The following is a 16302-nucleotide window of genomic DNA, read 5'->3' on the forward strand; positions in this document are numbered from 1 at the left end:
CATGACCTTAAGTATCTTTTGGCCATTTTAACTTCTTCTGATGAGAATTCTCTGTTCAGTTCAGTGCCCCATTTTTTAATTGGGTTAATTATCCTTTTAAAGTCTAGTTTCTTGAGTTCTTTATATATTTTGGAGATCAGACCTTTGTCTGTAGCGGGGTTGGTGAAGATCTTCTCCCAGTCAGTAGGCTGCCTTTTTGTCTTAATGACAGTGTCCTTTGCTTTACAGAATCTTCTTAGTTTCAGGAGGTCCCATTTATTCAATGATGCCCTTAATGTCTGTGCTGCTGGGGTTATACATAGGAAGCGATCTCCTGTGCCCATATGTTGTAGGGTACTTCCCATTTTCTCTTCTATCAGGTTCAGTGTGTTCAGATTGATATTGAGGTCTTTGATCCATTTGGACTTGAGTTTAGTGCATGGTGATAGATATGGGTCTATTTTCATTCTTCTACAGGTTGACATCCAATTGTGCCAGCACCATTTGTTGAAGATGCTTTCTTTCTTCCATTGTATACGTTTAGCTCCTTTATCGAAAATTAGTTGTTCATAGGTTTGTGGGTTAAAATCCGGGTCTTCTATACGATTCCATTGGTCGACTGCTCTGTTTTTATGCCAGTACCACGCTGTTTTCATTACTGTAGCTCTGTAATAGAGTTTGAAGTCAGGGATGGTAATGCCTCCAGAAGTTCCTTTATTATATAAGATTGTTTTGGCTATCCTGGGTTTTTTGTTTCTCCATATAAAGTTGATTATTGTCCTTTCAAGATCTGTGAAGAATTTTGATGGGATTTTAATGGGGATTGCATTGAATCTATAGATTGCCCTTGGTAGAATTGCCATTTTTACTATGTTGATCCTCCCAATCCAGGAGCAAGGGAGATCCTTCTATTTTCTGGTATCCTCTTCAATTTCTTTCTTCAATGCCTTAAAGTTCTTGTCAAATAGATCTTTCACTTCCTTGGTTAGAGTTACCCCAAGATAGTTTATGCTTTTTGTGGCTATCGTGAAAGGTGATGATTCTCTTATTTCCCTCTCTGCTTCCATATCCTTTGTGTATAAGAGGGCGACTGATTTTTTGGAGTTGATCTTGTATCCTGCCACATTACTAAAGGCGTTTATCAGCTGTAGGAGTTCTTTGGTGGAGTTTTTGGGATCGCTCATGTACACTATCATATCATCTGCAAATAATGCAAGTTTAACTTCTTCCTTTCCAATTTGAATCCCCTTTATCCCCTTATGTTGTCTTATTGCTATTGCTAAAACTTCGAGAACTATATTGAAGAGGTATGGAGAGAGTGGACAGCCTTGGCGTGTTCCTGATTTTAGTGGGATGGCTTTAAGTTTCTCTCCATTTAATTTGATATTAGCTGTCGGCTTGCTGTATATAGCTTTAATTAAATTTAGGTATGACCCTTGTATCCCTAATCTCTCCAAGACTTTTATCATAAAGGGATGTTGAATTTTGTCAAATGCTTTTTCAGCGTCTAATGAAACGATCATATGGTTTTTTTCTTTCAGTTTATTTATATGATGGATTACATTGATAGACTTGCGTGTGTTAAACCAGCCCTGCATCTCTGGTATGAAGCCTACTTGATCATAATGGATAATTTTTCTAATGTGTTCTTGGATTTGGTTTGCCAGAATTTTGTTGAGGATTTTTGCATCGATGTTCATGAGTGAGATTGGCCTGTAATTTTCTTTCTTGGTTGGGTCTTTGTGTGGTTTTGGTATCAGAGTTACTGTAGCTTCATAAAAGGAATTTGGCAATGACTCTTCTGTTTCTATATTGTGAAATACCTTAAGGAGTATAGGTATTAGGTCTTCTTGGAAGTTCTGGTAGAATTCCGCATTGAAACCATCTGGTCCTGGACTTTTTTTGGAAGGGAGGTTTTTGATAACAGCTTCTAATTCTTCACGACTAACAGGTCTATTTAGGTTGTTCACCTGGTCCTGGTTTAACTTTGGTATATGGTATTTATCTAAAAAAGTGTCCATTTCTTTTACATTTTCCAGTTTTGTGGCATACAGGCTTTTGTAGTAGATCTAATGATTCTCTGAATTTCCTCTGTGTCTGTGGTTATGTCTCCCTTTTCATTTCTGATCTTATTAATTTGCAAATTCTCTCTCTGCCATTTGATTAGTTTGGATAGGGGTTTATCAATCTTGTTGATTTTCTCCAGGAACCAGCTTTTTGATTTATTGATTCTTTCAATTGTTTTCTGTGTCTCTATTTTGTTGATTTCAGCCCTCAGTTTGATTATTTCCAGTCTTCTACCCCTTCTAGGTGAGTCTGCTTCTTTTTTTTCTAGAGCTTTCAGGTGGGCTGTTAAGTCTCCAATGTGTGCTTTCTCTGTTTTCTTTAAGTGGGCAGTTAGTGCTATGAACTTTCCTCTCAGGACTGCTTTCATAGTGTCCCATAGGTTTGAGTATGTTGTTTCTTTATTTTCATTGTCTTCAAGGAAGACTTTAATTTCTTTCTTTATTTCTTCCTTAATCCAGGTATGGTTCAGTAGTTGACTGTTCAGTTTCCATGAGTTTGTAGGCTTTCTGGGGGTAGCATTGTTGCTGAATTCTAGCTTCAGTCCATGGTGATCTGATAAGATACAGGTGGTTATTAATATTTTTTTGTAACTGTGAATGTTTGCTTTGTTACCGAGTATGTGGTCGATTTTTGAGAAGGTTCCATGAGCTGCAGAGAAGAAGGTATATTCTTTCCTATTTGGGTGGAATATTCTATAGATGTCTGTTAAGTCCATTTGATTCATTACCTCCATTAATTCTCTTATTTCTCTGTTAGGTTTCTGTCTGATTGACCTGTCCATTGGTGAGAGAGGAGTATTAAAGTCTCCTACTATTAATGTGTGCGGTTTGATGGCTGCCTTGAGTTTTAACAATGTTTCTTTTACGTACGTGGGTGCTTTTATATTAGGGGCATAGATATTCAGGATTGAGATTTCATCCTGATGAATTGTTCCTGTTATGAGTAGAAAATGTCCCTCTCCATCTCTTCTGATTGATTTAAGTTTGAAGTCAACTTTGTTAGAAATTAGTATGGCCACACCTGCTTGTTTCCTAGGTCCATTTACTTGATAAGCCTTATCCCAGCCCTGTACTCTGAGTAGGTGCCTGTCTTTGTGGTTGAAGTGTGTTTCTTGTAAACAGCAGAATGTTGGATCCTGTTTTCATATCCAATCTCTTAGTCTGTGCCTTTTTATAGGTGAGTTGAGTCCATTGACATTAAGTGATATTAATGACCAGTGGTTGTTAACTCCGGTCATTTTTTTTTAGTAGTACATTTTGTGTGTTTCCCTTCTTTGAGATGTACTGGTAAAGGGTTTCTAGATGTCTGAGTTACTGTGGTCATTGTTGGACTCCTTGATTAGTGATTTTCCTTCTATTACTTTCTGTAAGGCTGGATTTGTGGCTACGTATTGTTTAAGTTTGTTTTTATCCTGGAAAATTTTGTTTTCTCCATTTATAGTGAACGAAAGCTTGGCTAGGTATAGTAGTCTGGGCTTGCATCCATGGTCTCTTAGTTTCTGCAGTACATCTATCCAGGACCTTCTGGCTTTCATGGTTTCCATAGAGAAGTCAGGTGTAAGTCTGATAGGTTTACCTTTATAAGTAACTTGGCCTTTTTCCTTTGCTGCTCTTAGTATTCTTTCTTTATTCTGTATGCTTTGTGTTTTGATTATTATATGGCGAGAGGATGTTTTTTTTCGATCCAGCCTATTTGGTGTTCTGTATGCTTCTTGAACCTTCATAGGTATATCTTTCATTAGGTTGGGAAAGTTTTCTTCTATAATTTTATTAAATATATTTTCTGGACCGTTGAGCTGCGCTTCTTCTCCTTCTTCTATTCCTATTATTCTTAGGTTTGGTCTTTTTATTGTGTCCCATATTTCCTGAATGTTTTGTGATGAGAATTTGTTGGCCTTGCTGTTTTCTTTGATCAGCGTGTTTATTTTCTCTATGGTATCTTCAGAATCTAAGATTCTTTCTTCTATCTCTTGTATTCTGTTGGTTATGCTTGTTTCTGTAGTCTCTATTCGTTTACCTAGATTTTCCCTGTCCAGCTGGCCTTCTGTTTGTGTTTTCTTCTTTGCCTCCATTTCAGTTTTTAAGTCTTGAACTGTTTCCATTATTTGTTTGATTGTTTTTCCTTGGTTTCCTAGGGTATCATTCACTGATTTACTCAATTCTTCAAACTTTCTGTTATACTTCTCATCCATTTCTATAAGGGCATTTTTTACATGCTGTTTAAGGGCGTCAATCACTTTCATAAAGTCAATTTTATCTACTTCTTCATGATTAAGGTGTTCATGTCCTCCTGTTGTGAGGTCGCTGGGTTCTGGTGGTTTCATATAGTTTTTCAGATTGTTGGGTGAATTCTTGCATTGGCGCCTGCCCATCTCTTTCTCCGAATGCTCCCCTATGGATCTTCTTTTACCGGATCAGGTCTCCTTGCCTACTGATGTATTTTCCCAGTGATGGCACCCTGCAATGATAGCTCTCCTGGTGCTCCAGTGATGTCTCTCCTGGTACCAATATCAGATCTCCGTGCCCAAAGACGGCAATCCTGGTACCCAGATTAGCTCTACCACTGATGGCTCTCCTGGTGCCAAGATCAGATCTCCGTGCAGGTTGGGTAGTTCGTAAACAAAGGCCTTACCTTGTTTGGTGCAGGCAGGCCAGTGAACCAAAGGAAGTCTCGCCTGCCTACTTGCCCTGAGGATTTGCCCCCAGCGCCAGACAGACTGAGCTGGATGGTGTTATGTGCCCAAAGAGGAAAGGGGGCAGAAGGAAGAAGGGTTCTGGATGCAAGCTGGGTGGGACAAGAAGAGAGAGGCAGTATGCAGGTTGTAGAGCCCCTGCAGGGACTAACTCTAGCTTCTTATTGGCTAACTCTTACATATTAAAATTTAACCCATCTCCATTAATCTGTATATCACCACGTGGCAGGAGCTTAGGAAAAGTTTCTGCATGTCTCACTGTGGTGGTAGATCCATGGCATTTCTCTGACTCTGCCTTCCTTCTCCCAGCATTCAGTCCAGTTTTCCCTACCTACCTAAGTTCTGCCCTATCAACAGGCCAAGGCAGTTTCTTTATTCATTAATGAATAAAAGCAACATAGAAACAGGACCTCCCAAACCACATTTCTACTTGATATCTAACTTCTAATTAGAAGTTAACATTCTAACTTCTGATATCTAGTTTTGAGTTTCTTCATATATTTTGAATATTAGTCCTTTATTAGGTGTGGAGTTGGTAAAAAAAAAATCTTTTTTCTTATTCTGTAGACTGTCTCTTTTTCTGAATGATGGTGTCTTTTGTCTTACAATTTCAGTAGGTCTCAGAGTGCCTACATTAATTGTTTTGTGTTCACAAAGTCTTCTCCCATGTCAATGAGTCCAAACATTTGCCCAGTTTCTCCTCTATCAGATTCAATGCATATAGCTCTATGTTGAGGTCTTGATCCATTTGGAATTGAGTTTTATTCAAGGAGAAAAGTATGAATCTATTTGCATTTTCCTACATTCAGTCATCCAGTAAGGGGAGAAGATCTCCACCAACCCCACAACAGACAAAGGTCTGATCTCCAAAATGTATAAATAAATATATGCAATTGTGGTCATTTATTGGCAGAAAGTTGGAGGCTGCAAAATTATTTCTTCTCCTGAGTCTGATAACACCAATCAATCTCTGCATTTCATATGTGTCTATTACCTGATTAAAATAAACAGAAAAATTACAACCTTATTCTCACATACATTATTTCAGGAAACACAGTTGCTCTTGCTTAAGGATTTCCACATCTCTCTAGAGGCATATTTCTTCCCCAGTGAAAGGAACTTTCTGGGAGGAACATATAAATCTTTGTACTATTCTGCCTGAGGCTGTTGTAGTTGTGTGGTTGATAGAAAGCAGAGCAGAGCCACGTTAAAACTGTATTACAGATGTTTTCAATATGAAGACTCATAGGAGAAGGTGAGATGATACACACAAACTAAGAAATACTAAATTTTATGAAAGTAAAGACAAATAAAAGAAATTATTAAAACTGTAAGTACTAACAATGGATTATGGGCATATTGTTTGCTGCTATTATAAATGTTCTAAATGGAAAAAATAATCAACTGAGAAGAGACAAAAAAGAAGTTGGTTGTCTCAGTCTGGTTAGAAATTCCAGCCAGCAGAGTGAAATTCTCTTTCTCCATGTTTCTGTCTTGATTCCACCTGTGATAGTTTTGGGTAATCCTTGAAGGACTTGGGTTGGAATCTGAGAAACACAGGGAACTCTGTTATAAACGTTATCTGCTCCTGCACAACCTTCTTTATGCTTTCTATTTAGACAGTATTTGCCCATTAAATGAACAAACATTTATTGACTATTAAAATTTGCCTTTAATGAAGAACAGAGTTACGAATAAAGTTATGAATAAAGTAAGTTTTGCTGGAAATCTAAAATAGTAAGACAAATATTATGAGTTAAAATAAAGACAAAAACAACTGCACATACCAAGTGTTTTAGAGTTTGAATGACACAGTTTTTAGGTAATGCTGAAATAATAAAGATTTTGTGTAACTAATTTGGTCTTTCACCAGAAATGGTTTTCCTATGGGATATTTAGAAACCTGAAAATACTTCTTTCTGAAGACAGCAGCAGTAGACGATTCGTTAAAGAAGTTTATAAGTTTTCTGTGTAGAAGGACATAAAATATTTTTGACACAATATAATTCTTTTTGCATTTAGAAATTCTAGAAATAAAAATAATTTGAGGAGCATTCAGGTCTTTGCTCAACCCCGTAGTTTTCAAGTGACAGACTTTTCTAATCTTTACTAGTGGGAAACTATGTTAGTTATTGGGGGAAAATGAGAAATCCTTAAAATTAGAAACTGTAGGAGACTGGGACAGCATTTTCTTCTTATTTCTTATATTTTTAAATATGAAGACTAAAAGCTATCAACTAGTAGATACCAAAAATTAGAGTTCTTAAAATAAGTGAGACTTTTTTATAAAAAGATGTTTTCAATTAAATAGGATTTCATCATTCTCCCCTCTTCTCGCTCCGGCCACTCCCAGACACCCTTATTAAATTTATCCAATGTCCCCCAACACTTTCAAGTTGGCAGCCTTTTTCTGACTATTGTGACTCACCACACACACACACACACACACACAAATACACACAAATGCACGTGTGTACATTTGAACACGGGTATATATGTACAATCTTTTGAATTCTTTTCAGTTTTGTATAGATTTGGATGCATGACTAAGTGTTCTGTATTTGTTGAGCTTAGCAAAATTTGATGCTAGGTGATTAACCCATGTGAGCATACCACAGTATTTTTTCCTTCTTTCTTCTGCTCTTCTTATTCAGCCCTTCACCATCTCACCTCTCAATTCTTTGTATTTCCTCATCACAAAGTAAATGCCATTTAGTTTACACACCAAAATGAAGTTACATTAGTATTTCACATTTTGGCGATGTCACTATTTTCCTTCATTTTAGAAGTAAAGGTGAGAAGCTTTGGTTTCTGCTTTCAAATCCCTTTGGTTTCTAATGCATACTACAGTATTTATTTGCTTGTAATTATTGTTCCCAAACTTCTTTAAGTCTTTTGGATTCATTATGATACTTACAAATAGGCTCACCAAAAATAACGCAAAACCTTAAGATAAAATTGATAAATTGTATTTTTCCTAATTATACTTATTTCTCACATTATACTTTATTTCCATATATGTATAATTAAATTACATTGACATAGTTGAATGGTCACCATAATTTTTTTTATGAATTTGGTATGTTGCAATGACAGTGATGTGACTATTTTCTTGATTTCTCATTTAGGTGACTTTACATTGGATACATGGCTCAGAGTAATGAATCTACGGTATCTGAGTTTGTGCTTCTGGGCCTTTCTAAATCTTGGGGCCTTCAACTTTTCCTCTTTACCATCTTTTCTGTCATCTATGTGACATCAGTACTGGGCAATGTCATGATTATTGTCATAATTTTATCTGACTCACATTTGAACTCTCCTATGTACTTCTTACTTGGTAACCTTTCATTCATTGACATCTGCCAATCTAATTTTGCCACTCCCAAGATGCTTGTCGACTTTTTTGTTGAGCACAAAGCTATTTCCTTTGAAGGTTGCATGGCACAGATATTTCTTCTTCATAGCTTTGTTGGGAGTGAAATGATGTTGCTTGTAGCTATGGGATATGACAGGTTTGTAGCAATATGTAAGCCACTGCACTACAATCTAATTATGAATCGGAGGGTGTGTATAATTTTTGTGTCTATTTCCTGGGCAGTAGGTATACTTCATTCTGTTAGCCACTTGGCATTTACAGTGAATCTGCCATTCTGTGGTCCCAATAAGGTAGATAGCTTTTTTTGTGACCTTCCCCTGGTGATAAAACTTGCTTGCATGGATACATACAGAATGGAAATCTTGACTTTGGCTAACAGTGGTCTGATATCCCTGAGCTGTTTCCTGGCTTTAACTGTCTCCTACATCATCATATTTGTAACGGTCCGGCACCAGGCCTCTAGTGGGTCGTCCAAAGCACTTTCTACACTGACTGCCCACATCACAGTAGTGATTCTGTTCTTTGGGCCTTGTATTTATTTTTACATATGGCCTTTTAGCAGACTGTCTGTGGATAAGTTCCTTTCTGTCTTCTATACCATTTGCACTCCTTTACTGAATCCTGTCATATATTCTCTGAGGAATGAAGATGTTAAATCAGCCTTGAGGAATATGAGAAACCGCCATGTAAATCCTGGGAAAAACTAAGGCTCTCTGTGAGAGCCTCATGTTGACTTAAAATGAAAAGCCTCCAGGGGATTTTAGAATTATGTAGATTATCTTTGTGATATAAGTGGTTAAGTTGTAGAAATGACCTTTTGCTCTAAATGGAAGTTAATTGCATAAAACAAGTTTCTGAGTAAAATTAAGCATTAAGTAAAATTAGAATTATGAACAGTGAGAATTTTACCCCAATTTTTCTCATGGTTCATAATTCAGAAATCCCATTTTCTAAAAAAATTCTTAGTGACACTTAAATATATATTTTATACACTTCTGAAATTAGGGCCACTTGGGCTCTCTAAAAAAACAAACAGATAAAAAGAATATATATGGAACTTATTATAGTAGTCGACAGGTTATGCTATGTCTATTCCAACAATGACCATCTATTAATAGGAAGTCTAGGAATCTAATAATTGTTTATTTCATGATGCTGGATGTCTCAGCTGGTCTTGTATACACTACATTACAGAAAAAGGAGGCTTTAATTCAAGTGAAGTAATTCTTAGAGAGTGAGGTGAGGAACAAGTGCCTCCTCCTTCCCGTGTTGTTTATATGACTGACACAAGAAGATGTGGAACAGAATGAAGGTGGATCTTCCCACTTCAGGGATTCAGGTTTAGGGTTGCACTTCCCACTGCAAATGATTTAAATAGGAAAAATACCTCACAGGTGTACCAATTACTTTATATACTTGAGATTTTATTTAATTCTACATGTATTCAAGTTGACAATCAAGACTAGCCATCATAAATCCACTCCTTGTCATCTTGGTACACAATCATATCTCCTATTTCATGCTTAATTTCCAAGTGAAAACAATAAGCATATTATAATTTTGCCTAATATTATATATCTATCCTGTGTAAAATCACAAACATGTTATGTGTTTATTTAGGCCATAATTACATCAAAATGATATAACTTCCCTATGAACAACTGTAAATGCATTAGATATTTTAAAATAGGTGGCTATGTCTTTTGAAGGACATTTTAGTATCTTAAAATTATATTTTAATTTTATTAAATTATAATTTAATAATTATATTTACTGATATTCTCCCAACTGATGTTACATTATATTATAAAGCAATTGAGGGAAAAATAATAAATATCTGTACAAACACATTCTTAACAGAATATGACAGACAGAAACATGGAAATTAAAAATTAAATTCTCATTTCTAAAACATGTCATGAGATTTAGATGGTATTTACAACTACATACCTATATTACCCAATTTCTATTTCTTCCACCCTCAGCAAGCACCTTGGGAGGACTTGTTTTTGTGTTTTTCTTTCTTTTTTTTTTTTTGAAGTGGTGAGACAATCCTTTATTTCTGAAGGGTTTGGGTTCTTTGTCATCCTGCTTGGATTAGATTGTTGTAGTTTTCCATTGACTTTAATTACAGAATATGGTAACACTAAGTGATGCTCTAAAGATCTTCTGCACTACAGATATAATTCTTCTTACTTCCGTTGCAGAGACCTCACCCAATTTATTCTTGGTAATTTGTATCCATTGCACATTTTAACACTGTTATTCCTTTTTTGGTTTGTTGGATGAAGCACAACAGAAGCCCAAAGTGGTCATGTGGTGAGGTCTGAGATTTTAGTTCACTGAAATATTTGTTGGGTCTCCTAACAGAAGTTCTCTCTTCTCTGGAACCAAAGCTTCTAGGCCAGCAGAACTAAAGGAACAGACAACAAAACCTTTTCTAGGGATTACTAGGGGTACTAGTGAGTGGAATCGTTATATTTTGTACCCCCTGATTCCTGGATATTGGTTCTGGGGAAAATGTAGCATATATTGGATGCTGTTTCAAAGCATATACTGCCTTCTGAAGAACCCTAACAAACATCCCTCTAGACAGCTGCAAACTAATTGACTCCATAATTATGTCTTTCAATGTTCTATCAGGCCAGCTGATTCAGGATTGTGGGGAACATGGTAAGACCAGTGGATTCCATGATTGTGAGCACATTATTGCACTTCTCTGGATAAGACATTCTGTAAGTCCACAAATGGTAGTTTGGGCAGAAGCATTATGTGCAGGAATGGCAAATTTATAGCAAAATAAAGTATTCTTTCCATGAAGAAAGTGGTCCAATGTAGTCAACCTGGTACCAGATACCTGGCTGTTAACCCTGGGAAAATATGCTATATCAGGGTATCAGCTTTTGTACCTGGTGTTGACGTATCTCAGTAGCAGCTATATCCATGCCAGACGTGATGAGTGGAAATAGATGTCACGGAGCCTGTACATATACTTCATCTTTGCTACTAAGGACCACTTTGATAATGGGCTCTTTTAGGCAATGACAGAGGTAGTTGGGGAAAGCAGCTGACTGTCTACAGAACCGATCATCTTATCTGATTACTGAACTCTTCCTCTCCTGAAGTTACGTTTTGATGAGCATTTACATGGGACACAAGTATCTTCATATCCTTAATGAACTTGGAGAAATATATCCACACATATCTTTCCCAGATGACACTATCACAAAATTTCCAATCACATTATTTCTAACTCTCTTACTGTTCAAACAACAAATTGAAAGCCTAACAACTGGTAACTATTTGCACAACTGTCCATATCTCTTTACAAAGAAAATGTATGACTCTTCATACAGCATAAAGTTCTGGCCACTATAAAGATTTCCCTCCATCAGTGTCTTTCAGAATTATACCAGAAAGGGATTGTAATTCTTTTGCTTTCCACTTATGGGTGGTGTCTGCATAATGTGTAGAACTACCTCTAAACCCGGCCCTAGTCTTCTATACCTACAGTCAGTCTCTACCTACTGTAGGGCACACCCCCACGAGGCTCTAAGTACAGGCTTGAGAGCTGAAGGCATTGTAACAAGAGAAACACCATAGGCATTTGGATAACATTAATTTCTTATGCTCTTAATATGACTTGCTTGTGCTTTAAGAACATTTTAGACCCCATCACACATAAATCATTTCCATCTGATAATGGATGGCTGTTGTACACATCTTAATTTTGGGTCAGAGAATACCCTTAGAAGAAACATATAATAATTTTAATTCTTTAGAAGGAATATCTCTTCATGTCCTACACCACTGGACTCCTACAAATTGCACAGAGGTAGTAGGCCCTTGAAATTTGCTTGGATTTATTTCTCATCCTCTGGTGTGCTTGTGCGTTGTCAACAAGTAGAAAATAATTGCTACCTCCCACTCACTTGTTCAATTAGTATAATGTTATTGACAAAGTGGGCCAGTGTGACATTTAGTGGAAAAGATAGACAATCGAGAACATTTCTAACTGAGTCATTAAAAAGGAATAAAGAGTTAAAATATCCTTGAGGTAAAACTGCAAAGAGATACTGTGGAGACCCAAAAATGGGAGCCTGTTTCCACCTTGTTTGAAGGTCAGAGAATTTCAGTTTCTCCAAAGTTATTACCATTCCACCCTGACCAAATGTCAGAGCATTGGGACTTACTTAAATCCTTCAAGGTTGTTGTCTGTTTCTACTGTAAACAAAGGTCCCACCTAGATTTAGGTCAGTAAGTTCTGTTCTCTCAAGGTTATTGTGTGGCTAATATCCAAGCCTTGTACTTCTGGAATAGAGAAGTAGATCTGTTTCTACCCCAAACAAAAGTCTAAGGGTCCAGCTAAGTTCCAGTTCCCCTAGGTAGATAAGAATGGATTCTTCTACCTAGGGAGTGGTTTGCCTACAGAATGTTTCAGTCTAGGGTTTGAATGTGACTTGTCTTGTTCTAGCAACAGAATGCTTAGCTATGAATGTAGCCCGTAACCTTCAACTGGTCTAGTCATCTCCTTGTATCCTAGTAATTAAGTATTTTTTATCTTACTCCTACCTTTTGGGGTCGAAGATATTTTAAGCAAGTGGAAATTAAATGTTGGTAATTACAGTATTCACTGGAACTCCCTCCCAGTACTATCCTATGCTTTCTGTTTTATTATTTTCACTATTGTCTTTGTTTTCTTTACTATTTTTCTAATCTCCATGCTCATACCCTGGTAAGTGATATTTTTGCTGAAACTGGTCTCCAACAGTACAATGCTGGCCTTGCCAATTGAAAAAAAATGCTTCTGATGGTTATTACAAACAGATATCCAAAAATATCATTTGCTAGATTAGTAGATCTATACTATATACCAGTATATATATATTAATCTGCTCAAGTAAAGACACATATTTGGTCCAGTGACTGTAACCAGAACCACTAATTGATTATGTTTTCATTAGTTATCTGTCTTCTTCATGACATTTGTCTTTTGTACTTGCCAGAAAAGAGAGTTAAAGGGAGACATGGTTAGAACTTCAAGACTGGAAACTCTTGATGAGTGGTACTAACATGTTCTGTTCCTCCTAAACCATGATATTTACGTTGGTTCAGCACCCTGGTAGGGCCAATTTTGATGACTTCTTTTTTTGCATTTGTAAAAATAATAACCCTCACTACACAAGTCAATGAACCAAATGGTGAATTCTCCTGGCTTTTTCACATATCTATCCCAAATATACATTCTGGAATTGGGAAATAACTACACATTGGGTCCAGACACTATTTGATCTACTGTGAGTTGGAATTCAGGTACAACTGCATTAATCACCTCAACTCCATAAATCCCTACTTTAATTAGAGGGCAAAACATGTCTTTGCTTCTTCTGGAATCATTATCAATTCTGAACCAGCAGTCAATAGATCCCCAAGTGTCTGATTGTTGTCTTTCTCCCAGGGTATCTGTTATCCTTGTAAAAAGCTGTAGGTCACTAGGAAGAAGGATGGGAGAAAGACTCACAGTAAAACTCTCAGGTATTTTAGCAAATTCCTTCTTTAGGGAGATCTGGCCTTCCCTTCATTCAAGGATTTTCAGCTTGTTCAAGTCAGAAAATTGGTACAAATTCTAAAATTCTCTCTTGCCAGGATCCAGTGTAGTTATTTTCCCATTTGTTTGGAGTTTTTTCTTCTTATATACAGACAAAACAAAAATGCAATTGGCTTCTGGCTACTTCATGCCTGTAAGAAATATGGCTGATTAGCCAGTTCTATATGCAGCCAAAATTGTACCTCACACTGGCGGCTGAACTTGGTAGTGCAAGAGTCACCCACGCGTTACAGGTTTTGAAGGCATAAAAGGGTCATGGCAAGAATTTGAGACTTGGTACCATGAGAGTCCATTGGTGAACATAGAGCCTCAGTGACAATTGAAGACCCAGGTTTAAAGGGATCATGAGAAATGGAGACCTGGTACTGTGAAGAGAGTCTGGGATAGTCTATTGGTGAAAGTGCAACTCAGTTGCCACAGAAGATCCCAACATTTTGGAGATGTCAGTATCATGGGATGGCCATGCAAAAAACAGCTGTTAGGGGTAGAATCTCCCAGAACTTGGAAAACAAGCTGCGTATGTTACAGAGGGCAGAGCTAGAGAATGGACACAAGCCTTTGGAGGAGCCCAAAAGATCTTGAGTAAATCCCAGATATGAGACATTGCTTTGATCTGATTGGGACTATGCCCTGGTATTTCCTTGTTGGAGTAAGAATATATTTAACCTATTTTTGATTTTGCAAGTGTCTACAACCAAAAGACTGGATTATAAAGGAGATTATATGTTTAAAAGAAAATTTTTATTTTTGAAGAATTGAAATTTGAAGTATTTGAATTTTTAAAGGCTGTGGAAACTTTTAAGTTTGTAAATATTTCATAATGTGTTATTTATTTTGTTATCTTGGGTATTAATAAAAAAGGAAATGTTGTGGCTTAACAGTGATGTGCTTATGAGTCAAGTTCATAAGAAGTCAATGGCGCCAGATAGTTTAAGGTCCAGTTGACACAAGCAAGAGTCATCTGAGAGGAGAGAACCTCTATTTAAATAATGTTTCCAAGCCAGGTGGTGGCGGCACAAGGGTTTAATCCAAAAATTTTGTTTTGTTTTGTTTTGTTTTTTGGAGACACTGTTTCTCTGTAGCTTCGGAGCCTGTCCTGGAACTTGCTCTGTAGACCAGGCTGGTCTTGAACTCACAAAGTTCCTCTTGTTTCTGCCTCTTTAGTGGTAGGATTAAAGGCAATGTGCTACCACAACCCATGTAATCACAGAATATTTGAGGCAGTGGTAGGTGGATCTCTGTGAGTTTGAGGCCAGTCTGGTCTACAGAGCGAGTTCCAGGACAGACAAGGCTGTCACACAGAGAAACCCTGTCTTGAATGCTCCCCCCACCCAAATGGTTCATAAGATGAAGTTGTAGGGGAATCTGTAAGGCATTTTCTTAGTCATTGATGGGAGATGGGGAAGAGACCAGCTCATTGTGGAAGGTGCCATTCCTAGATTGTGGTTCTAGATTCTGTCACAAAGCAGAAAAATATCAGTGGAACAGAATACAGGACATATTATGCAAACCATGTAACTACAGTCACCTGATCTTTGATGATTATCAGAAAACTAAATATCTATATGAAGAAGAACTAGATCTTTGCTATCACCTCAAGCAAAACCAGCTCCAAATGGAAACAATTCCTTGATGGCTAGAAGAAAAGGTAGAAAAACACTTTAAAATATAGATAAAAATAAGGACTCCTTAAACAAGTCTCTGGTAATTCAGGAGATTAGGCCAGCAACTGACTGGTGAGACTCTGAAATTAAAAACCTCAGTAGAGCAAACTGACAATAATGTGAAAAGGTAATCTATAAAATAGGAGAGAAACTTCACCAGTTTTAAATCTAGTAGAGGCTTATTAAACAGATAATATAAAAATAACATAAAAACAAAAAAAATTAACACCCCATAAAATAGACAGTTATCAAAGGAAGAAATATAAATGTCTAATAGTTTATATAAATTAATAAGCGGAGAAGATCTTGATCTTCTGATCTGCCTACCTCCATCTCCCAGATGCTAGAATTGCATGTATGTATCACTACACACAGTTGATGATTTTGTAACATGATTTTTAGCATGGGGGAAGGAAGGATGGAAGAGGAGAGAGACGGAGAAGGAGAAACAGGATGGGATGGCCAAGATGGGGGAATGACAGAGAGGGAAATCAAGGAAAGAAATATCTTGATTGAGGGAGTCATTCTGGGACTAGTCATTCTGAAATCTAGCACTAGAGAAATTCCCAGGAATTCACAAGGATGACTGTTGTCTGGGGTTTTCTGTCCTGCCCAGTTCCTGCAATTGTTAAGTCCCAAAGAATTTACACAGAGGACTACATTAGTTATAAGCTGATTGGCCCATTAGCTCAGACTTCTTATTAACTCTTATAATTCATATAGCCCATTATTCTAGTATATGTTAGCCACATGGCTTGGTACCTTTTTCAGTCACATCTTGCTTCTTCTGTGGCAGGCTCACAACTACAGAAAGAGCTTCCTTCTTCCCAGAATACTCCTGCTTCCTTGACCCACATCTACTTGCTGTCTGGTTGTCCCACCTATACTTCCTGCCTGGCTACTGGCCAATCAGCAT

General features: G+C 37.1%; 1 protein-coding gene across 1 annotated transcript; it reads left to right on the forward strand.

Annotated features, from left to right (window-relative positions):
- The first annotated feature begins 7885 nt into the window (after positions 1-7885).
- Positions 7886-8821, forward strand: LOC130885129 (olfactory receptor 4K1). The gene has a single exon (XM_057786546.1). It carries the CDS (start codon positions 7886-7888, stop codon positions 8819-8821), a length of 936 nt encoding a protein of 311 aa, XP_057642529.1.
- The last annotated feature ends 7481 nt before the right edge of the window (positions 8822-16302 follow it).

The sequence above is a fragment of the Chionomys nivalis genome, chromosome 12 (assembly GCF_950005125.1).
Source record: "Chionomys nivalis chromosome 12, mChiNiv1.1, whole genome shotgun sequence".
Lineage (NCBI taxonomy): Eukaryota > Metazoa > Chordata > Mammalia > Rodentia > Cricetidae > Chionomys > Chionomys nivalis.